The sequence below is a fragment of the Anas platyrhynchos genome, chromosome 2, assembly GCF_047663525.1.
Source record: "Anas platyrhynchos isolate ZD024472 breed Pekin duck chromosome 2, IASCAAS_PekinDuck_T2T, whole genome shotgun sequence".
In the NCBI taxonomy this organism is placed as follows: Eukaryota; Metazoa; Chordata; class Aves; order Anseriformes; family Anatidae; genus Anas; species Anas platyrhynchos.
Window position 1 is genome coordinate 55,244,889 of NC_092588.1, and position 24,062 is coordinate 55,268,950.

Genomic DNA, 24,062 nt, shown 5'->3' on the forward strand with positions numbered 1-24,062 from the left:
AAGAAAGGATCAACTTCTTCCTAGTTGCAAGTTCACATACCAAATCAGCTCTTCCACTACTTTTATCTGAATTAATAGCACTTCAAAATGTGTTTTGTTTCTGCTTGATGCATTTATAACTCCATGCTACAAGAAACTGCTTCTGGTCACTCATGAGCTTCTTGCGGTATAAATAGCTGTTTCAGTTTTGCTTGTCAAGCTGAAATCTGAGTATTATCTGCTGAGCACATGGCATTTATCTTCCTCTTTTCATATTATACGTTGTTCATATATAGCTAATCATCCTCAATAATTTCCCTTGAATAATTGCTGTTGCTTTTAAGAGGACAAAAAACAGGATGTTTTCTGTTGCTATGGTGAGCTGTGACCCAAGCAGTATGTATTGCTTGGAAATGTGTTTCTGAATGCTGTTAGAGAGTGATATTCTTGAAACGCTGCAGCAGCCCTGTGGTTTTTAGCTGAATTATTCTTCAAGGATCTCTGATCATCCAAGATGGTGATGAGCACTTTCAACAACTCAGCTTCTGCTTTTATCTGACCAGGATATTTCTAAGGCATTTATATCATCAAGAAAACCCAGCGAAAAAGTATAAAACCAGAATATTTGTCTCAATACCATAGTTAAGAGCTAATCCAGATCTTGATGTTGGTGGTCCCTTTTTTGCTAGGGTTTGCAGTTGATTCTCACAAATGCAGCTTTGGTATTTTGAAGGGGGTAGCAGCAGTAACAGAACAGAGGGGCAGTTTTTGCAGGCATGTTCTTGCATGTGGTTTAATTGTGTGGTGTGGTTTGATTGCTTTGTCTTTCTGGAAGCAACGGTGCATTTGGGGAATTGATAGATTTTGGATGAGTGTCAATTTTGCTTCAGAGCAGAATTCTTTACCTGTTATTTTAGAGTATTTGTGTTTAAAATGGTGCTGTTAATAGACAGCAACGTTTAGTTCCAAGTGAAATAGTTTGTGCTGGAGGCCACGTGCCAGCGTTAACAAAGTTAGTTAGCTTAGGCAGGCAGAATGAAATGCTCTAGGCTCTGTAGCCATACCTTAGTCAGCAGAAAGCTTACTGGTTGCTATCAGGAAATAAAATGTCCCTTTTTTGTTTGCATGAAAGATTTCCATTCAACAACTTTTCTTTTTCCCTGCTGAGACTTTGCTCTGTATAAATGCTTTACGTAAATAGCCCAAGCTCTTCTGGAGGCTCTGTTAAGAAGGTGCAAGTTTTGTTTGCTCAAATATTGTTGCCATAATAGTGAAGGCAGGTACGTTACTGGATGCTCCTACGAAGTCTGGGAAGTACTTACATAGCTGTCCTTGAACTTGTTGATAGGCAGGTAGGTTTAAATTCTTTCCATCTCACATAGGAATACTGTTTTGAGATGGTTTAATGTTATTTGGAAGTCTCTGCTTTATCCTGGTTAACATGTGAATCATACCAGCTTCAGTTCAAGGAATATTTTGCAACAGTAAACATTTGGTGTTTTTTAACAGTTCTGTGTTAAAATTTAAGTGTACATGGATGAAAGGCTCATATGCTCATACACAGAGGAACTTGTATGTTCTGAAAATAAGAATTGAGAACGGTCACTGTAGGGTTTGGATTAGGCCCTACTAGCACTCAGGCCATCAGGTACTTTCTTTCTAAATAGCCTTTGAACTTAAAAAGATGTGCACTTTTTGTAACTTTCAGGTGATGGTAAATTTGACTTCCATTAGTAAGTCAACTCAAAGAGAAGGGCTTTGGGGTGTTGGTGGATGTAAAACTCGCTCTCTGATGAGCTGTCAGTGGGTGCTTGCAGCCCAGAAAGCTGACTGTATCCTAGGCTGCAATCGAAAGAAACGTGGCTGGCAGGCCAGCAGATCGAGGGAGGTGATTCTATATTCTAAAGCATGTGAGTCTATAATGGTTTGTGCTCCAAGGAGCATGTATAAATATTAATAAATGTTTAACGGAGTTTGTTTTTTTAAAATGTAGCATTATAGGTACTATAAAGGTAGACAAAGTGTTTTATCCCCAGACTCATATTTTTGAGAATTGAAGTCAGAAGACATTTGGAGACTCTGAAATGTATGAGTAGAGGGAAGGGAGGAGGGTGGTTTGGGAAAGCTGCAATGAAAGTGCACCAGAAAGTTAGTAGGGATGTGTGTAGGCCTAGCATGCAGAAGGGCAAAGTAACAGGTGGTGTTGTGAATTGGGCGTGTTTCTGCCTTTTAGCTTGCTTGCTTTCTCTTTTACCTAATCACCAACAAGTTCTCAATCTGCTTTTCTAAATGGGGGACAAATAATCCCTGTCTGAAATAGTTTTTAAGAACCACCACCACCAAAAACAATAGCTTCACGTGGAGAGGGGCAAGATGACTTCTCTGTCTGGCAGCCAGTGTACGTAATCTGGGGCTGTGTACGTAATCACCTAGTCTTTGGGGCTGGGCCAAAAAAAAAATCATGTTCCGAGGCTTGATCTGTAGAATTCAGTTGGTGTAGGAGCATGTAATGAGGCTGGAGAAAAAGTGCCAAGTACTCCAGCTGACTGGCAAAACACCAGTTTTGCCAAAAAAAAAAACAACACTCAAGGTGTGTTTAATCTGCAGGAGCTTATGTATTATCAGGGTTTATTTTCAGCAATTGTGCTAGCCTCTGCCATTACTTGCTCAAGGCTATAAAATATATAAACCTCTGTTGGTTCAGGGAGCTTTCTTGGCTCTTCAAGCTCTGTAGATGGTTGTTCTCTGTAATTTGAAGTCAAGAAATGAAAGATTATTGTACTCACATGAGCTTTAATAATCCTCTTCGTGATTATGTAGTTCTATATATTACAAGTTTTATGGATTAATCTTTTCTTTTGTCTTTGTCCAAGAGAAGCATGAGTGATGACCCTTTAAGGAATTACAAGCGTGTATGATAATGAGAGCTTAAAAACCAAACCAAACAAAACCAGTCAGCCTTGATGTTCTACTTGCTGACTCTTCTATCTGTATAATTCTTACTGTTTGCTCTCTGAAACAGTAAGTAGATGGTAATGAATTTATTTTAAGAATACTAAGAGTAGTAGTATTCTTTTACTAGAAAGAATACTGTTAGTAGAAAGTAGAAATTCATATTCTAGCATGTTGTTACAATCCCTGGAGACAACTGAAACTTTATTGAGGAGTGTCTCAGGAGCATATTTACTGAGCTCAATGCTTATGGAAAACTTGCGTAGAGAACACTTTGAGATCTGGTCAGAGAAATGGATTGTAGGAGGTTGCAAATCCATTTAGTTGAATGCTCATGTTGTTAGTTGTTCAGTGTTTCACGTGTTGCCCTGTGTTGGTGTATCAAATTGCAGAAAATGATGTAATTATCCTTAGTTATTGTGTGGCATAACAAGCCCTGCAAATAAATTATTTATGTTTTAAATACTTTTAGTGAGTTTTTTAAGTTTTTAGAAGGTGAAATATCTTCCCAGAGAACTAAATACATAGACTTTTTCATTTTTTCTCAGAAGTTTTCAAAATGAAATTTTACTAAATTTTGAAACATCTTAGTGCCAGAGATCAAGTTTTAAGCCCCCTTTCTTATTTATCTATTTTTTCCCCCTCCTGTAAGACTGAGCTGATAATACTTTCCAGCCAGGCATGTTGGGCTGATGCAACATTGGTATTTTTTATTAATGTATAACGAGGAGACTGCTTCTACAAAACTGAACAAGCTGTATATTGCTCAGGCTCCCTGGAAATTTTAAGGGCAATTATAGTAGAAAACAAAAAGACAGGTGGGTTGCATTCTTCTTTCATGCCAACAAGCATCTTTGTTTAATCATTGCTTTGTTTTTGAAGTATGCAGTGTGTATGTTGTTACAGCTATGGCTGCCTTTGCTTTGTGCTGTCTTGGTGCAATATATATATTCTGTGGTGAAGTTGTCGTTCCTTAGCAACTAAAATAGCTTTCCCTGATCAGACAAAGAAAGAAATCCGATAAAATCAATCTAGATCTAGAGTTGGGATGGGGAGCAGGGGGCAGGGCAGGGAGCAGTGGCATGTCTTAAGACACGACACTACAAACTTTTGCAGGAGTTTTAGATTTCATTTACAGCGTTGTAGACATTATCTTGTTCAGGGGCAAATATCTTTTGTAGACATTTATTTGTTCAGTTTCGTAGATATTTGCAGGCAGCAGTGAGTGGTCTAAGGATTCTTTAACACAGAATTGCTATAGCTGTATGTAAGAATGAATATAGGAACCCCCTAAAGCAACTGTAGGCCATGTTGGGAGAGAGATACAGCGTATAGATACATGTATGTAGAGTAAATGAGTATAAAATGAGCTAAATGTTAATTTGCATCTTCCTAAAGGCCTCAAGCCATTATGATGAGTGGTATGGAGAAGTCTCTGGGAAAACTAGAGATAAATGCAGTCAAAAGAGCTATCATTCTAGCTGTTACAAAACTATCGGCACCTTGGATTCAGTAGCAGATAGAAGGAATGCAGTGACTGATCTGGAAGGCTGAGGAATGTAACTTGTTGCTGATCATTATTAAACTCCTCCAATATCCTGGCCCTGCCCCATTTTTTTCCTCTACATACTTGACTTTTTGAAGGCAGGTTCCTTTCTGTATGTTTTAATTCTTTTTGTACATGGTGGAATTGATGATTATTACCTTCCGAGTAAATGCTTTGTTTTCTCGTCTAAGGTTTCATTTAAATATAAATCCGAGTTGTTTTATATTAGTGATGCTTCTTTTTGTCTTTCAATTTGCCTATTGTATTACATTTCATGTTGTTAGTGTGAAATAAGTTGAAAAAAATCTATTAACTACAGATCCTTTTCCAGATGTGTGCTTATCATTGTAAATAAAGGCTTTGGCATAATTTACCCATACTCACATTCAAAAGTGATCAGATCTAAAGAGAGGAGGGAAGCTTGTCAAAGGACTTGCAGTGTGGATCTGGTATATGAATGAGTATGATCCCTTCTTCTTCAAACTGGTAGCTCTGTGGTGACGTTAAATTCTTTTAAAATCCAGAATCAAATCAGTTTTGAGTTTTTCCTCTCACTAGGACGTTTTGCCTCTCATTAAATCAAACCTGCAGTCAGTATGACAACATTTTTTTTCCCTCCAATGTATGTTTATGTAGAAAATTGAATATGTTGTTTTAAAATCTGTTAGATAATTTGATTTTTATAACTGTAGACATCTGACTTTATTTTCTTTTGCCTTTGTTAGTGTCAAATCAATAGTGCCTTGACTTCATTTCATACTGCTTTGGAACTTGCAACAGACCAAAGGGAGATTCAACATGTGTGCTTATATGAAATAGGTAAATTGGATATTTTTATGCTAAAATGTATCACTTTCAAGTTTTGATTAGTAACTTCAGTGAAGAAACTGGATTATTTTTATTAGGATTACTAAAAGATTTTAGAATGCTGGCCTTAGTCTTGGTTGGATTATGTTGATGATAATCTTGATGTCTTGTTTAGGGGAGTAGCATTCAACAATCAGTTTATATATGCAGAAAACTTTAAAATTATAAGTGATGCATAAATCATAGAGTATAGAATCAGAGGCAAACTGTTCACCTATAGAAGATTCATTAAAATAAGCAATGAACTCATCTACTTTGTCAGTGGAAGCACTGTTTCCATGCCAAAAACCAATAGGTCTAATGGAACTTCATAGATTGCAAGACCTATATTTCATGTTTCATTTCATGCTACTGATGTAAGAAAATGAACAACAACAACAACAAAAAAGTTTCATTGTATGTTTTTAGTTTGCATAGAAGTCTTTAGAGTAGAGAAAATATGTTGAGTCAAGCTTTAAATGTCTTGTCATAGTCAGGAGGAATAAGGGGAGCAGGTGGTAACTTTGTAAGCATTAGCATTCTACAAAACACAGCCTTTTTATTAAAAAAAAAAAATGCTTTTGGTGTCTGTATAGATTTGCTATTGATATGAAACGGATTCATTGTCTTGTATCACACCTATAATTCAATATTTTCCAGTTAACGTGAACCAGATTTTTAAATGATTGATTAGTTTTGCTTTTAACTTTTCCAGTTATTGGTACGATTGTTAAGCTAGCTCCAGCACTCATAAGCAGATTTTGTTTCAGTAATTTTTGTTTATATCATGTTTGAATTACTGTGCTCTCACGTTAAATTGGTCTCATTTTTAGGTTGGTGCAGCATGATAGAGATGAATTTCAAAGATGCATTTGAGTCCTTTGAAAGGCTTAAAAATGAATCCAGGTGGTCGCAGTGCTATTATGCTTATTTAACAGCAGGTGAGTATTTTCGGTGATGCGGGTAAGTGATTAAATCAGCGATGTGATATGGCACTGTTTTGTTTCGGGAGAGTTGACTAGTGCACATAGTGTGTTCCACACTGCCAGCTGTTTGTGCAGCTGTCAGACTTCACTTACGTAATTCTGTTTATGTCATTTATTAATGCACGTGCATATGCCCTTGTCCTCCAGCTATAATTATGATATGACCTATCACCACAATGAAAATGTATTGCAAAGATTTAGGAAATAAATTGTTAGTTTGGGTGGTATTAGTCCTCTAATGGATATGAAAAAAAAAAAGAAATGTGGACTTGTTAATGATCACAGAAGGATACCTGGGAGAGCTGGGGTTGTGTTCATCAAGTCCCACTGTAGGTCCTTTGCAGTGTTTTTTTCCTCACCCTATAACTTAATGATATTTGATCCTCCTTTCTGTTTCATGTCACAGCAATGTTAACACATTTTTGTTTCTGTGTTGTTATAGTGTGTCAAGGAGCCACTGGCGACGTCAATGGTGCTCAGAATGTCTTCAAAGAAGTTCAGAAGCTTTTCAAAAGAAAAAACAATCAGATTGAGCAATTTTCAGTGAAAAAGGTTTGTGTTTAGCAAAGGCTAACTTGTTTCAGTACAGTAGTTACACCTGATAATTGTGTTGCATTGTTTACCAGTATTTATTATTGAATGAATATCTGCTTTCTCCTGTGTTGCTTTTGTCAACTTATTGGGAAGGATTCAGGTGGAAAAACAACAGTGTCACATATTTTAAGGACTCCGCAAAGGAGATGTTAATTAGCTATTCACTTTTCAAGTCAAGTAACTATTAAAGAGACAAATACACAATACCGTAGTTGTTTTGGTGATTTTTCTCTTTTTTGGTTTGCTTTTCTTTCTCCTTTTTTTAATCTTGTCTTGTTTGGCAAAGCCTTAGTTCTTTTTGAAAAAGCTGGGAAGTCTTGGAAGTAGACAAGTCTAGCCTAGCCCAGACTTGTCTAAGAAGTATCACCCAACTTATGATTTGCAGATGTTGCTGGGTCAACATCTGGTCAGTATGTTCTTGAGATTGTGAAATGGAAAAAAAACACATCTAGGGTAAAGAATTTAATTTTGGTCAATATGTAAGCCCTTTAATTGAAAGATTTTGATTTTCATTCTTAGTCTTTTAGCTACAATGGAGTTTTATTAAAATTGTTGGGTGTTTCATGAAACAATTACTGTTTGTGATATATTGTTTGCGAATATTATGTTTGCTGTAAAAGTACAGATGACAGATCTTCCCTCCTTTTTCTTTCTTCCCAATTTGCAGGCAGAAAGATTTAGAAAACAAATGCCAACCAAAGAGCTCTGTGTCCTGGCATCCATTGAAGTATTGTACTTATGGAAAGCACTTCCAAACTGTTCCCTCTCCAACTTACAGCACATGAGCCAAGGTATAATATGTGTCCTTGATATATTTATTTTAAATGAGGTATACAATTTTCTTCTTTTGTGCAGACTGGCTGACTGTTGTAGCATGAAAATTTAAACCAGCATGCATATGGGATAGCAAAACAGTTTGAGTAGCAATGGAATAAGGACCCATCAAAATTTAGCTTAATGCTTCGTTTTTGCCATTTGTATAGTTTCTTTTAGAGATTTTTTTTTTTAACTGTTGCATATAGTTGGGTTTACTAGTCACTGGGTTTCAAATCATTGCCCAAAATGAAACAGTAGTGTGATAGTTACTGTTCAAAGTCAGCAGACAAAATTGAACTCATTTAAATCTAACTATAAAATTAAAAAATAAAACCATTAATTTATTTCTGCATGTTAATTTTCTTCTAAGAGGGAATATGTAGCTTGTGAGGCTATCCATGTTGTAGTGAGGTTTCCTTTTATGTTGGCTGCTGGCAGCAGCAGCATCTTAGAGGCGAAAGGTGTTCTGCTCTTGCCTCTTTCTCAGTCTCCAGGTGTCTTTGGATGAGATCTGTCTAAAAAAAATTATGGTAGCAGTGTTTACCATGAACTATTTACTACCCTACCCTCCATCCACACGTCAGTCTTCTTTGCATCCTGCAGTTTCCAGTTACTCTCTACTCCTTCAGAAAATTAAACATAAAGTCTGCCACTCAGATTTGATTCTGTAATTGTAAGATTTTGGGGGTTGTACATGATTTTTACAGAAAACTAGGGTTGGGACTAGTCTTTTTTTCCAGGACTAGTTGTGGTTTTGTTCTTTTTTTTTTTTTTTTTTTAATTTGAAGTAATTTGTCCATTTAAATTGTATGGTGGCAGTGGATTGCATTCAGATCCTTCGTTTTGTAGTCCCAAAAGGCAATGGGGAAGGCTTTAAAATGAGATTTACTTCTATAAAAATATATTCAAGTATTTTTTTTCTGTAATTTGCCTGTAAAACAATCAACCTTACAGAATGCAAATGGTATTTACTCCTGTCCTGCATATTCAAAAGCAGCATAGATTTTTTTTCCTGTAAGCTTCCAGCTGGTAGTGCAGATTTTAATGTGAAATAGCAGTATGGATTAAAATTCAGTGATGAACTTCTTGTAAGGCTTGACACTGACAGATGTGTCTGCATCAGTGATCCTTGGTTCAAGATTTTCTACACAGTGAAAATGTTGCCATGCCTTAAGGGTATCTCAAAAATGCTGAGCTGATAAAGGATTTTTTTGTTTATTTGTTTGCTGCTGCTTCTCATGGACAAAGGGGGGTTTACTGTGCTGGAGGGAGTTTCCAGGCTTTCCTTGGGGCTGGAATTTGACATAATAAAGCTCTGGTTTGTAGGAATTAAGTTGAACCCATGTGTATCTTCCTAAGTAAAATGCCAAGTAACTTTAGACTCTTAATAAAAGTGAGAGCTGGCAGAATTATGTGTTGTGTAGTGTCCAGATACTTTATGCAGCCAATCCTTAGGTATTCATAGGTGGTTTATTTGTGATGTGGATAAACCATTTTGAGACTGCAGACCTGGTTTAAAGCCATCAGAATTTGTTAGATGAAGCAGAATGTGAAGTTAAAGGGGCCCTACTGCTCCCAGACCCTAGCTCCTTTTGAAGGGCTGAAAAATCCTCCAGACACCCCTGTTACTGTAGCCTCTGGAAGCCACCGTGCAGACAAGTGCAAGTGATTCCTCATGGAGCTAGTCTTGGCTTAACAGAGTTGTTTGAAGCTGTTACTAATAGGCTTGATCAAAATGGAGCCTGACTCATCTAGAGATGGGTACGTGCATCATGATTCACTGAAAACAGCACTATGCAGCTGAAGGCACAGTCTGTCCTTAGACTGTAAACCATCCAGGGTCTGGCAGATTAACCTTATCTGCTCATCAGCGCTGGGAAGCGTGATGCCAAAGTACCCTGGTCTGGGATTTTAAGTCCAATACAGATTTCTGTGTCCGTCACTTGGCTTCAGTTAAGAACAACTCAGCTTTGTCTGGACTGCTTGGTTGAGGTTTTTTGCTATTATCCTTGTAACTTGGACTATATATTTTTCTTTTAATATCTGGAACAACCCAGTTACCTGTAACACCAGGAAGAGTTGATTGTTTATGAACTTCAACTTTCTAGTGAATACTTCAAGGACAAGTAGAGAAAGGTACTCTCTTCCATTGAGAAGAGCACACCCACTACTGCAGAGGGCCAGTTTGTTCCTGCTAGGAATTATTACCATTACTGACAGATTGCTTGAAGAGACTGACACAAAATGGGTTGTATTTTAAAGAAACCAAATTACTGTGATGTAGATTGTTATTAACATCTCCTTTTTCTAGTTAAATTTAATCGTTAGACTAAAAGTCACCGTAGATTGCAGTTCGTGTCTAAGGAAGGATTTCAATCCATCTTACTTGTTTATTGAAATCTTGTCATTAAGCTTGTCAGGATGTTGATGATTCATCAGCTGTTGGTTTGAGGAATTTGCTTCTTGGTGCCATACACAAATGCTTGGGAAATTCTGAAGATGCTGTTCAGGTAGGCAGTTAAATGATAATTATACCATTAATCCTGTTTTATGAACTATTATCTTAAACAGTAAATATTGTTGAGAGAGTGTTAAGCCAATAATTTTCAGTGCTATCAATCTGTCTGTTATATGAATTCCAAGAGAATAGGTCTTGTTCTTTTCAAATCTTGTAATTTAGTGTGGCTTCATTATAGTATCTGTTGTAAAAATAATTGGCTAATGTTGAGCAAACACGGAAGCTAACATGGCTTGTAGAGCAAGTGTTAAGGGAAGCTGGGTAGAAGAAAGAATGGAAAAGTTCTTCTGCTTCTGGGTTTATTCTGTCCGACAAAGAAAATTCAACGTAAAAAAAAAAAAATGAAGGCTGACCTTTTGAAGGCATAGATAATACTGCTCTAGAGCTATTAGACACTGAGAGCTCTAATTATTAGCATGTTCCAAAAAAAAAAAAAAATTTGCCACTGCTCCAGACTGTAGGCACACTCCACTGCTCTGTAGGCACAACTTTTTTTTTTTTCACTCCCCAAAATGGAATACAATTCACATAAGGAACCTGGGAGCTGATGCTGGTTTTAAATGTATTTTTTCTGTTTTTCTCAAGCATAGCTTAAATAATCAGTGCACTTAATCTTTAACATTAAATTTCCGTGTTAGGCCTAATATTTTTCAATACAAAGTTGGAAAAATCATGGCTCAGTTAATATATTGTTTGGTAAAAATACAAACAAGTGATTTTTACCTTGATGTAATGGTGTTAGGGAAAACCTCTTGCTTAAAGGATGTCTACTGTTGGAAATATTAACTTACTTTGGCTCTGGGCTAATTTCTAGTACTTAAAGTTGGCAGATACTTCAGGATTTTTAACTGATCAAACAGTCTATTTTAATGTTATTACAGTCTTTTTTTTTTCTTTGTATAGTTTTTTCAGCGAGCCGCTAAAGATGAGCTGTGCCGTCAGAACAACTTATACATCCAGCCATATGCTTGCTATGAACTTGGCTGTCTTCTATTAGACAATCCAGAGGTAATAGTATAATTTATTTTTTTAAACTCTTAAATATCTACTGTAGGGATTTACTTATTTTACTAAGAAATGTAGTATGTTTTAGGTAAGAGCTTTTTAATTTCAGTGTTAAGAGCGTCTATAAGGATGTTCTGAGGAGCTTAATGCTGGTTGGTAGCACTGCAATGACATACTTTGTTACTGGGTTTTATTCTTACATAACAGAGTCTGAGACTGGCATTGTTCAGGGGACCTTAAGTGATGTCTTACTTGAGGATTAAAATAAATGTTTGCAAACCATCTGTATTTCTGTAGCAGAGATGTTTATGGACAGCAAGCACTGAAGCAAGAATTTTGATGAACAAAGCACTATACTTTGTTATTTAGTACTTTTCACTGAAGAGCACTACAAAGACTTGCAAAGGACACTTTTATTTTCTTTCCACCCCTCTGATCATGCCATGATGCCCTTTTTTTTTCTTTTTTTTTTTTTTTCATACGTCACTTAGAACAACAGCATATGTAGGTACTGGGGTATAGAAATACTTGCATTGCCCCTGAGGATGCAGAGAGCCCTCTCTCCCTGCACTTGCCCTCTGTTTCTGCTGTTGGTGACAGCAGAGGCCTGGTAAGAATGTATTGGATAGGTAGGGATTTGTTTGCAAATGATATTTAGTGAAAACAATCACCTGATTTTCAGATGTGGTTGATGAATACATTTGGTTGCTCAGGTCTTTGCACATACTCTGCCTCCCGGGGAGCTCCGAGTTTCCTAAAGTCGTGCAACTTCACCACTCATTGTACCATTTCCTTCCTCAAACGTATCCTTACTACTTGCAGTTTATGCTGCTTTATGTAGTACCTCCTGAATCAGATTGCAAGCTAGGGGAAGTGGTTACAGGACAATAGCTTTAACCCCCACCTCATTGTATGTAGTTTCTATAAAGTAATGGGGTTGATAATGTCTCATGTTTTTAAGATTCTGGTTTAGGTTGTTTTTAGTCTTACCTTATTTAATTATCTGAGCTGAACCGTTCCCTTGATGAGGAAAGGAAAAGAAAGTCTTTCAATAAAGAATGACTATCACAATAAAGGACAAAACTAGAGAAAATGCTTTAAAAAATAATAGAAATAATACTCTTTTTGAAAACTGTGATGCTGTATGACATAGAACTGGTCTTTGAAGTCTGGTAGGGAGGTCTGAGTTCAGTGATGTTCCTGCTGCTTTATTACTTTATTTTATTTATATTCATGTTTAAATTTGATTATGTCAAATGTCTCAAAAACAAAAATGTTGCAATTGCTGCTAGGTAGAAGTGTGGTGAGTAGTGAGGTTATCTCAAAGCCCTAAGAGCTTAGGGGCACTGTTTCTGTCCTTGCCTTATGTGAAACATGCACACAGAAACCAAACATACTTCATTTTGTGTGTTTGGGGGCTGAACAAGCCTTGGCTTATAGCTGCTACTGAAAAGCTATGGTAGCACTTAGCATCTGAAGGAAACTCTTGGCACTTGGATAATAAGGAGGCAAATGTTGCTTGACTTGAACAAAGTGGCATGGGGTGGGAAAAAGAAAAAGCTGGAATTAGAGGTGAGTGGATGCTATTTTTAGAAGACTGCATTTACTAGCTTGAGGTATCATGCAAGTCATATTTGAGAGCTCCGTAATGTTAAAGAAAGAGAAGGGAGTAGGATTTTATTACTCACCTTTACCAGAGAGGCTAAGCTTGTTGAAGAATATGCATGTTAGTATAAAAAGCATGCTTTTGTTAAATATACATTTATTTAAAATGACTCGTAATTACATGCTTGACCCGTCATGCAATCTGAATCATTTTGGTTAATTTTTAACTTGGTTAGAATCAAATTCTTTGAGATTTTAGTATGGTTACATCAAAAGTAAGATTTTTTTTGTATATGTTTTATATGCCATGCATGAAATGTAACCAATATAAATACGTAAGACCATATTTGGGTATAATTGGGTAAGAAAATGTATTTTTTTGGTCTCTTATCAAGCAATTTGTTATTTATTTGTAGTACTTCTACTATACAGTACCTTTTTAGAAATAAAATGTGAACTTTTATACAAATATTAATCTGCAAATACATCCATCTTTTCTTTGGAGTTTGAAAATGAGATTTCTGAAAACTTTTAGTTCTTTAAAAAAACTAATTGTGTAAATAAATGGCTTAAACTTCAATTAAGAATAAGAAATTACTCTATAGTTCAATTAGTCATGAGTCACTGGTCTCCCTGTACACTGACGTAGCTCACCAATGTCAGCAGCAACGTCCATGTGAAGCTGCAATTGCTCCTTCCTTTGTTAAAGACTTGAAATATGTAATAGTTGACTTGGCTGCCTCGTTAGTATTTCTGGTTTCCTTCCTAACTTGCCAGGTTTTCTTCTGCTTGATACCTTGTTTTCAAGGTAGAGATGCTATTCTGGACTGACCAGGCTGTATACTTGATATACTTCCTGTGACATTTTCGATGTATTTCTAACGCAGTATCTTTCTTTTTGTAGACTGTGCCAAGAGGCAAAACCTTACTTCTCCAAGCCAAGGTAAAAACTAAGACACTTTCAAACTTATCTTTCAGAGAGAAGGGTATTTGAGAGGTTGTATTGTGTTTTTTTTTTGTTTGTTTTGTGGGTGTGTCAGTGTCCCTTACCTGTAATCTACAGCACTAACATGTAGGTACACACACACATATATAAGATGCACGTTTATATTATGTAGGTATGTATTGATAGGTCAGTCGTGGTACAAAGCCTGCGTTAGTGACCTCTGCTGAAGTGTTAGGACTTTGCCGAGTTTTTCAACTAAGACTGGGATACAGAAATGGTGAAAACTACAGCTTCCAACTTCATGTATGTCCTGTCTGGTCCCTGTCTTGGGTGTGAGTGTTGGGATTTTCCTAGAGCTGTAGGACTTGTGTAACTTCCCAGGTACTGTTCATCTAAATAGGTTCCAAGCAGCACGTTGGAAATGGGAAGCTTTCTGCTCTCTTCACCAATTTCTGTGATTATTCAGTTGCTTTGGGTAACACAGGGATATAAACAGCAATAAAGAATCTCCACCTCTTCAGTTGTTTTGCAGTGTGACCCCTTAAGCGTTACTATTAAAATGATCTTCATATGCTAAAGTGAAGGAGGCTAATAGTTGCATGCTTTTTTGTGTTTCAGGAGGAATTTACGGGCTATGACTTTGAGAACAGATTGCACGTCCGCATACATGCAGCATTAGCCTCTCTAAGGGAAGTAGTTCCACAGTGATGGACAGCAAGTTGTGTTCTCCTTTCCCACAGTTTCTGCACTTTAAGACGAAGCAGAAGAAAATGCTGTTGGGAAGACCAGCTTTTCTTCTGAAAACCACTTGTGCCAGAGACACTTTCATAGTATGGTCAGAGTTGGTATGGCTTAGTAAAATACTACAATTTTTATTGGAAGTAAATCAACCAGGAAGAAGGTTAAGTGACCTTGTATATTTTAACTCTAGTTTTTATTTTGTTTAAACCAGGCTGAACACAATTACTTGTAACTCTGCAAGTGAGCCTAAATAAGCACACAAGTTACTTCAACAATATTGGCAGATGTGATTTTTACTTTTTAAAGTAGATCTAGATGTAAAATATGCTAAGGGGAGCATTTTTGCTTTGATTAGAACATGATAAAAGTGGTGTAAATGTTGAAGATGGGAGTGGGAAGAACACTTTCTTTTTTTTCTTCAGGTATGAGCCAATAAGCAAGAGAAAGAAAGCTCTTCGGCCACAAAAAGCAGATCCTACTAACTTGGAGCTGTTTATTTCAGTGACCTCATGAGTAATGTGTGGATTTTAAACTTCCCATTCCCTTTCCATTCTTAATTCCTTCCCCTCCCAACCCAGCTCATAGTTGCGATATAAATTATGTCAATGTTTAGGATCTGTGCTTCTGGTACATTCCAGCCACGTACTTTGTTTTACATGTAATTACAGTGAGAGCAGTTTTTATTTCTGCTCTTAAAGTTCTGAATAGTACAATAAAATAAGTAGGCCAGGTAGAGTAATTTTACGTATTTTCCATTCAAGCTGCTGAACCGTTATGGCAGTGAACTTTAAAGGTATTAAACAAACATACCTGCTCCCCACCTCCAACCTTATTTTGGTAGCTTTACCAATACTACACTATCTTAAGTCTCTGTATGGTATTCCAAACCTGTGGTGTTAAGATACCAGGATACCAAAATACCTCTGAGAGCTTGATACTTTTTTCGTGACCATGTAATTTTTAATACTTGGCCATCTGTGTGCTCATGTGTAGCGTTTTTTTTTTAAACTTTTGTCTATAATATGTAGTATCTCCTTGTGTTGTATATTCAATTCGTATCATGTTCTAGGATGGTCAATATTTTTTTAAAGAAGCTTATAAATGGAAATCTGACCAGGAAGTTAGTTCAGTTATGTTACTTTCTAGAGCTAAGAAAACTGGATATCTTTGGAAATAGTTATCTAAAAGCCTTATCTTTACTTTGGTCAGGTTGCCTTAAACAGTTCCTTAGCTTAAACATTTTTCTTTTCTTACCTTTTTGCAGAATATGTTGCCAAGGTTTTAGACCTTGCCCACACCTAACCTTCATTGATTTGCTTTTGAGGTTGCATCTAAAGCAAGACTGATATGGAGGAGAAGTAGTAATATCATATTTGGTAGGCCAAATGAAATGGTTGAGACACTTTTATTTCTCTCTAGAAATACATGGTTCCTGCTATGAAAGGCATTCCTAGAGCAGTTAAACACTTCTGTTGCAGTTCCTGAGGGAGAGGAAAGACTTTATTTTTCTATAACCTAGGTATGTTACAGATAGTACACTGTTGGGTTTTTTATTCAATTTAATCAGTAATATTGAGTCACACAGGAGTGTTCAACCTTATTTGAATTGGTCAATCCAAACAAGTATTGAATAGAAAACAATATATTGTGTGTGTATATATATATAGTGACTGCTTAGAATTCGAATGATTATTAAAAAAAAAAAGTCTTCAATGTACTTGAAATCTTATTTTGTCTTACCTGACTTTTAACATTTGTAGTCAGAGACACAGTCCACACTGGGTGAATAGCTAGAGATGGTACATTTAATGACAAAATTCCTTTCAAATGCACTGCTTACATATAATGTGAGACTAGGCTGTTCGGGACACAAAGCACCTGCATGCGATTTGTGTTGGGATGTCTAGGGGTCTACATACTTGGAGGTAGCTAGCAAACTGTAGTAAACTTATTAAAAGGCTTGTTCTTCTCACCAGGCTGGGAGAGGGTATGGAAAGACACTATATATTAATGTAACAGTTTAGCTCTGTGCAAGTTACAGCTTTTCTGTGGATTTAGCAACTCATCACTGAAATGGTACTATCTGTTTCTGTAATTTTTTTCTCCCCTCACAGGAGAATCTCCTACCTTGTAAATGTCAAAATTATTTTTATGTTAGATTGTGCCTGTGATGAGAAAACATTTCAACTGTATTTTGTGTAAACTGATAACGTTTTTATACTTCGGAACTCGGAGGCATGGTCTAATAGCAATAATGGAATATGCATCTTGCTAGTTCATATGTTAAGACTATCTTTACTGGGTCAGGTATTTTTGTTGATGTTGATGCAGTTTTTATCTCAATATGACTCATTTCAAATAACTAGAATTTATAGATGTCACTAAGTGGCATATTTATTGTGATGTACTGTAAATGTTGTTAATTTACAGAACTTGCACTTTTATATTTCTGAGTAAAATTAAAAGAAATGTGGACATGAGTTTTGTTCCTTTGCTCCTCAAATTTGTCTTTTAAATTGGTGGCCTCCTGAACAAGATGATATCAAGTATTGGAGAAACTTCTGGGATGTCCAGTGACTCTGTAACAAAGTTTTCTAGTCAGCAATTACCTCAGCTATTGTTCTTCCAGTATAATTATAGTCTCCTGTTTTGGAAAGTGAGTTACATGTGTCATGTTGAGATCAACCATAGAACGAACAAGGTTTAACATGCGTTTTTAAGAAATCAAATTTACTCGTTCTTCATTCAAAAAAGAAAAAAAAAACAACAACACACAAGTGTAATTTGTTGTATTCGTACACCTTTGGAAAATGTTTCTAATTTACTCTAAAGCAAGCAATTTAATTTCTCTCTGATTTTTAATGCTTGTTTCATATTCTTGTTCTGCTTTATTCTGAAATAAAATTCCCCAAACGTTACATTGAACTGCTTATCAATTTACAACAATCTGATCATCTTCCTAATGACTGATCCTGCTGTTGTTTAAAATCTGCTCTGTAGCTGTTTGGAAGTTGAATGGGAACTAGCATTATACTGGTGTAGAGCTATACATGGTTTTACAAAGGTGTTGCCAGGGCCTTGGCAGTGGGGTGAAAGCAGGGTGTCATATATAAGATGTGAATTCCCTTTCTAGTCATTGCTAAATTCTCTTACTAACAGCGATAGCAATAATTTGCATGAAGTCATGATGAAATCATGTGATCACTGAACTGTTATTATTAAAGGTAAGATTTAGAAGTAAATGTACACTACTAGCTGGTTTTTAATGCAACTGGGCAGCCAGTGGCATTCGACCAAAACATCTGTCATTGGATCAGCAGAGGCTCTTGAGCTGCTCTACAGCATAAATGGTAGACTCCACTGAACTTTAGGAGTCAGTAATACAGATATACTGCCTCTAGTTCTTCATCCTGACAAGAGCTGTACAAGAAAATGATCTATATAAATTTAAATTTTGGGGGGGTGGGGGATTGCTTCTCTGCTAGTTACAGTTTGAGTAGATGCTTATACAACATTGACTTTCATTCTGATGTTTTGAGGTGAGTAGAAAATGCTTCAAAAACTCCTTTTCTGTGAGTCTTTCTGGATAAGATGGAAATATTCTGCAAGCAGGTGAGTTCCAGTTCACTCTTTCTGGAGTTATATACTGAACTTTTTCAATTTCACTATCTTTTTTTTTTAACAAGTTTGGACCCCTTTGGATTTCTTTGCTAAATTGCCCAAGATTTTCATAGTCCCTGTGTTTTAACCACAGGGAGTTCATGTTCAGTTGTTTTACCTATAAGTTTTTTCATTACTACTTTCTCCAGAATGCTGTTTATCTATTGATGTAACTTCTTCTAAGACAATTTTCCAGTTTTTTTGGTTTTTTTTTTTTTTTTTGTTTGTTTGTTTTTTGTTTTTTTGCAGGCTGTGCATATGTATAGGGGGTGCCCAGAGAGGTTCCCAGAGAGGTGCCCCGAGACAAACAAGTTCAGATTAGAAAAGCTCGTCTGATTTGAATATTCCAGACCTGCAGAGGGGAAGAGAGACTGTTAGACTTGGTTGAACAAAAAAGATGTTTCTGTAATAGACACCTACCCATGTTTCATTCACAGCAGTGTGTCTAATGTATTGAGAAAAGGTAATTTTACTGCTGGGACCTACACCTATCCCCACAAGTTTCACTTACAGCAAAGGTCCCCAGCAAGGGGAAGATGGAGTCAGAGATGTGCGTACCTTAAATAAAACCAGTATTTTGTAGCTTTGGTAGGTAAAGCTAGAAAGTTCTCTTGGGGATTTTCATATATGAATGTAAACCTCACTTAGAATTCTACTAAGGTTTCTGGGGAGTAGAAATACAAAGGTGGCGTGTGTGAAAAATGCAAGTCCTGTTCTACCTCTTTGGCTGAAAGAGTCCAAGTTTAAAACAAACAAACAACAACAACAACAACAAAACAACAAACAAAAAAACCCTAACCACTGTGATACATTTATCTTTTGTAAACTATCTTTGATGAAGAGATAATGATCGAACTGTTTTTTGTGTTGTTTTTTTGCACCAAAACATAAGGTTTATCTGGGACCTTGATTCACTGAACTTCTGTCTGGTAACTGGTCTCTGTCTCATGTAAGATTTTAACCCTGTCTGGAAGCTATTACTTCTGCAGATGGGGCAGAAGATGGTAGGACAAGGTCATTGTCTTCAGGTAAGCAGAATGCTCTTAGGCTGACAGGCTCTTCAGTTTTGAGCCAAAGGGCAATGTGCTTCAGTAGAGCAGCTGGTACAGTTCTCATCATGGGTTTAGTCTAGGTGGCTTCCAAAACTGGCATTCAAGTTCTGGTGCAGTGAATTAGTTCCCACATATGTATATATGTATATATATTTTTTTACACCTATAAGCTCCTGTGTAGTGCTCTTCTTAAGTTTCAGACAGGCTTTGTTAGTGGCTGAAGCTTTCAAAATATTTAAGGATACTTCTGTACAGTGACCTCTAATTATTTGCTGTTTTATGACATCCGTATCTAAACATCTTCAAAGCTTTTGCTGTGCGGTTTCACAGGCCTAGAGTTTTGAAAGTTTTCCAAAGGATATTTACAAGGTGTCTTTTGATCTGTATTCATTGAGATGTTCACATGACATTCTGCACACAGGTACGTTCAGTGTGTTTATGAAGTCCTGTTGCTTCCATATGCTCTCCATACTGAAATCTAGACTTCAGATTATTCTGAGTCCATAAGTCACACATTTGCTAGTCCTCACATGCATTCTCAAAGTATGTCCTATTCTATAACATCCTATTATACAAAAGCTATTCTTCCTAATTTTGTAACTCTTAGCATATTGATATTTAACTTTGATTTATTTATTTTTTTTTTTAACATCATGGCCTGTATTGTCACTCTCCAGAAATGATGAGGTATTACATATGGGATTTTTCTTAGTTGGAAACTGTTACCTAAGGATTCTTTTATGGAAGAAGCATTTCGTGGTGCTTACCATTAACATAGCTTCCACTGAAAGAACTCAAAAGTGGTACAATGTTCTGTTAATTTTTAGTAAACTCTTACAAATACAATGTTACTTACTGCTAAAGGAAGCCATTGTAGATCACCTACACGCTTCAGCAGCAAGGACGCTTGAACCTTAGTTCACCTGTGCCCCTGGAAGCCCCCGCAGGTTGTTGCAGAGCCGCAGATGCCCGGCAGCAGGTAGGTGGGCGATGATTCGTTGTCATTGATGGAAAAGGGTCAGAACTGACCGGTGTGGGGATCCAGTGGATCTGCCAGTGATGCAGGAGAGCTGTGATGTCATGGCCCCGGGGAGGCTCTGCCCAGGGTGCCCTGGCCTCGGCAAGGAGGCTGCAGCAGGAGGGGGCCCTCGAACAAACAAGTACTAGGGCTGGGGGGCGCAGGGAGGGGGGCACGTCCTGTGCAATGTCCCAGGCTGGGACATAGATGGCTCCTGTGTCTCGTCACGGGGGTGTTTGGGTTTGCTCTGCCCGAAGGGGATGTGCATGGCCCAGTTCTAAATGACCACGATGGTTTCCTTACTCTAGGGTCAGACCCTGCTGCCTAAAATGCCACACAGTGGGAGGTTGAACGATTTGGACGCTGCAAATGGTAACTGCCCCCGTTACGTGTAAGGAGTGTTGGGCAAGCGTTGGAGAGGGGCTGTTGGTGCTGTGGCACGAGATGAGGCGCTGCAATCACGTTGGACAGCTCACAGTGGGATGGGGTAGAAGATGCTCAACTTACCCATCTCCTTTGTTGCGGATGAGAACCTGTAAGGCACCTTCCAGCAGATGAAGATGAACCTTTCAGAGACCAAGCTATCTGTTCCAGACAGTCTCCACACCTTACTCGAGGGTGTGACCAGAGTGGTAATAAAATACAAACCAGTACGTCTCAAACAGTCCCAGATCTGTCCCAGATCTCCAATTCAAGTTGAACTTCCAGAGCTTGAACTTGAAGATGGTGACTGGCTTTGCCCTTTTTCTATACAGTTTTGTCACATCAGCTTCAGATCATCTAGGCCAATTTCATCTTTAGGGAGCACATTCTTCACTGATGAAGAAGAAAACAGGCAAGGAAGAAGAGGAGCTGAAGTGGGAACTTACAGGAGGAGTGAAAGCTATGGCTTTGCTGCTCTGTGACTTCAGGGCTGTTTTTGTTAGTGGCAAGGGAACTTTTGCATGCCTAGACAGAAGGAAAAATGACCAGGGATACAGATATTCTTGAAGAACAAGATAGGTGTATGGACTAGAGCGTACTAACAACCCCGTATTTTGGTGCAGGAAGAACCAGATAGAAGCGTATGCAGAAGGTGCTATTGAAACTAGTCTTTTTTTAAAAAAAAGATATTACTGCTTTCAACAAGCAAGAAAAAATAACCAAGTAAAGCTACAGGTATTGTTCTCATTAGTACAAAATCCCTTTTATTCCTACACCTGTCAAGTTTTCTGAAAACTTTTAGAGATGGGTAGAACTGATCTGTAATTGGCTGGATTCGAGGTGGATGTTTCTTCCGTGTATCTGTGAATGTCTTGCAGCCAAGAAAGATTGGATTATTTGAAAGAAAAAAAAAGGGAAAATTAATTTTACAGAACCTCCTAAAATAAATTTAATTTCTACAGAAGCTCTCTTCTGATTCCTGCTATGCACACAGCAGGGAAACATCTACCTACAGCTGCCCTGCATAAAAGTTGTGTTAACATAACTCACCCAAACCCACAAAGGCACACAAAACTATTTCCGAGGCTTTTGCGTTGTGCTGCCATTGTGCCATCCAGGAGTAACAGCCAAAAGGAAAAGTTCCTTTCTGTGACGTTCATTGACCTAAGCCAGAAACAAGGTAGAAAGACGTGCCTTTCTCTTTCATTCTTGTGAAGTTAGAGGCAGTGCCGCTTTAAACTGTGACTGAGGCTCTGCAATGGTGCAAGTTTATCTTACTACTTCACATTCAGTGATGCACCCAGAGTTTCCATTAATTAACTTTCAAGGATTCAACCAATTTAAAGCTTTTGGACAATGACAATTCCCTGAAAACACTCCTACAGGTTTATTTTCTTCACTTAATTTGTTTGCTGTCTCCATCTCATTCAAAGCAGTCAGGACTGTTTTGCTTCTCTCTTCTCTGGAAATTTGCACTAGGAACCAGTTTTGGAATCAGAATCCTGATCTGAGCGTATGATGAAAAATGTTGCCCTCCAAGTTGGAAATTGGAAAGGAAAATGTTCACATATATGTAAGATTTGTACTCAAACAGCTGGTTACACCTTCTCTTACACCTTAACAGACGCTTACACCTTTTAAGGGAAAACTTTAAACCTGAGAAGCAACAGGCAGTTTCTGCGTTTCCCTTGGCGATAGCATACACTTCTGTATTCTGCTTCCATACAAACAGTTCAAAAATGTGAAGTTACGTTGCCAGTCATACAACCAAGCAACCTTGCATGGCATTACACGTTCCCTGTCCTCCTCCTCCCCCTGAGATAGACCAAGCCCTGAATGCAAGACCAGACAAGTAAATAATGCCAATATGTAAAACTAACTTGTAAATAATTTGTCAAAGTTATTTGCCAAACTTTTTGGCTTTTTTTTTTTTTTTTTTTTTTTTTTTGGCCCTGTGTGGGACTTAACTGTACTCCAGTGAGAAGAATGTCTTCTGGTGTGAACTGAAATTATACCTCTATGTCTTTTTTTTTTTTTTTTTTGGGGGGGGGGGGGAGGGGTCACGACACAGATGATGTAATTCCTCGTGGACAACTGAAGGAGTTTCAAAATAATAAAATTTAGGTGAAGGAAAAGTTCCTTCTCTTAAATGTTGTTGTAGTTTTGTTTTCTTTTCCGCACAGTCTTAAAACGAAGGTCATGTTTTCTGGCCTCTGGCAGTTTGTAAGCATGCTGGAACACTTCACATTACATAGATCGTATTTGTCTGAAATGGTAATATATTGTCCGCTGCAGGCTCAACAGTAGCCTATGCCTCAGGTACTGTTTTATGCCTTTGCTTTTGTTACTACATCCTTGTAAGTCTTCCAAAAGGAAATGAAATTATCCTATTCAGAAGAAACACCATCCAGAAGAAACTTAGACCTGTAGAAGCTGTAGTCTCCCCTCAGCCTCCTCTTTTCGAGGCTGAACAGGCCCAGTGCCCTCAGCTGCTCCTCATACGGCTTCCCTCTAGGCTCTTCACCATCTTTGTCGCCCTCTTCTGGACACTCTCCAACAGTTTCATGTCCTTCTTGTACTGTGGTGCCCAGAACTGCACACAGTACTTGAGGTGAGGCCGCTCCAGCACAGAGTAGAGCGGGACAATCACCTCCCTTGACCTACTAGCGATGCCGTGCTTGATGCACCCCAGGATACGTGTGGCCCTCCTGTCTGGCAGGGCACACTGCCGGCTCACATTCAACTTGCTGTCAACCACAACCCCCAGATCTCTCTCTGTGGGGCTGCTCTCCAGCATCTCGTTGCACAGTCTGTACATAAAGCCAGGGTTGCCCCGTCCCAGGTGCAGGACACAGCACTTGCACCTGTTAATCTTCATGCGGTTGGTGATCGCCCAGCTCTCCAGTCTGTCCAGATCTCTCTGCAAGGCCTTTCCACCCTCAACAGAGTCCACTACTCCTCCAAGTTTAGTATCGTCGGCAAATGTGCTCAAAATACCTTCTAGTCCTATATCCAAATCCTTTATAAAAACATTGAAGAGGACTGGCCGTAAAATGGAGCCTTGGGGTCCCCCCCTGCTGACCATTCACCAGCCTGATGTGGCCCCATTTACTACAAGCCTTTGAGCCCTGCCCGTCAGCCAATTGCTCGCCCATTGTGTGATGTTTTTGTTTAGCTCTAAGCTGGACATTTTGTCCAGTAGGATCCTATGGGAAACTTTGTCAAAAGCTTTACTGAGATCCAAGAAGATCACGTCAGCTGGTTTCCCTTGATTGACTAGATTGGTGATCTTATCATAAAAGGAAATCAAATATGTTAAGCAGGACCTATCCCTCATGAAGCCACATTGCCTGGGACCAATGACTTCATTGTTCC

At 37.9% G+C, this 24,062-nt stretch overlaps 1 protein-coding gene across 1 annotated transcript in view; it reads left to right on the forward strand.

The window, feature by feature from the left end:
• Positions 1–17,452, forward strand: part of TTC39C (tetratricopeptide repeat domain 39C) — a 35,346-nt gene extending 17,894 nt beyond the window's left edge. Inside the window, exons 7-14 of the mRNA XM_013095158.5 lie at positions 5,203–5,296; positions 6,157–6,264; positions 6,752–6,861; positions 7,571–7,694; positions 10,132–10,229; positions 11,141–11,245; positions 13,752–13,790; positions 14,412–17,452. Coding sequence (XP_012950612.2) covers positions 5,203–5,296; positions 6,157–6,264; positions 6,752–6,861; positions 7,571–7,694; positions 10,132–10,229; positions 11,141–11,245; positions 13,752–13,790; positions 14,412–14,501 — 768 coding nt within the window. The 3' untranslated portion in view covers positions 14,502–17,452. The remainder of the gene's footprint in view (positions 1–5,202; positions 5,297–6,156; positions 6,265–6,751; positions 6,862–7,570; positions 7,695–10,131; positions 10,230–11,140; positions 11,246–13,751; positions 13,791–14,411) is intronic.
• The last annotated feature ends 6,610 nt before the right edge of the window (positions 17,453–24,062 follow it).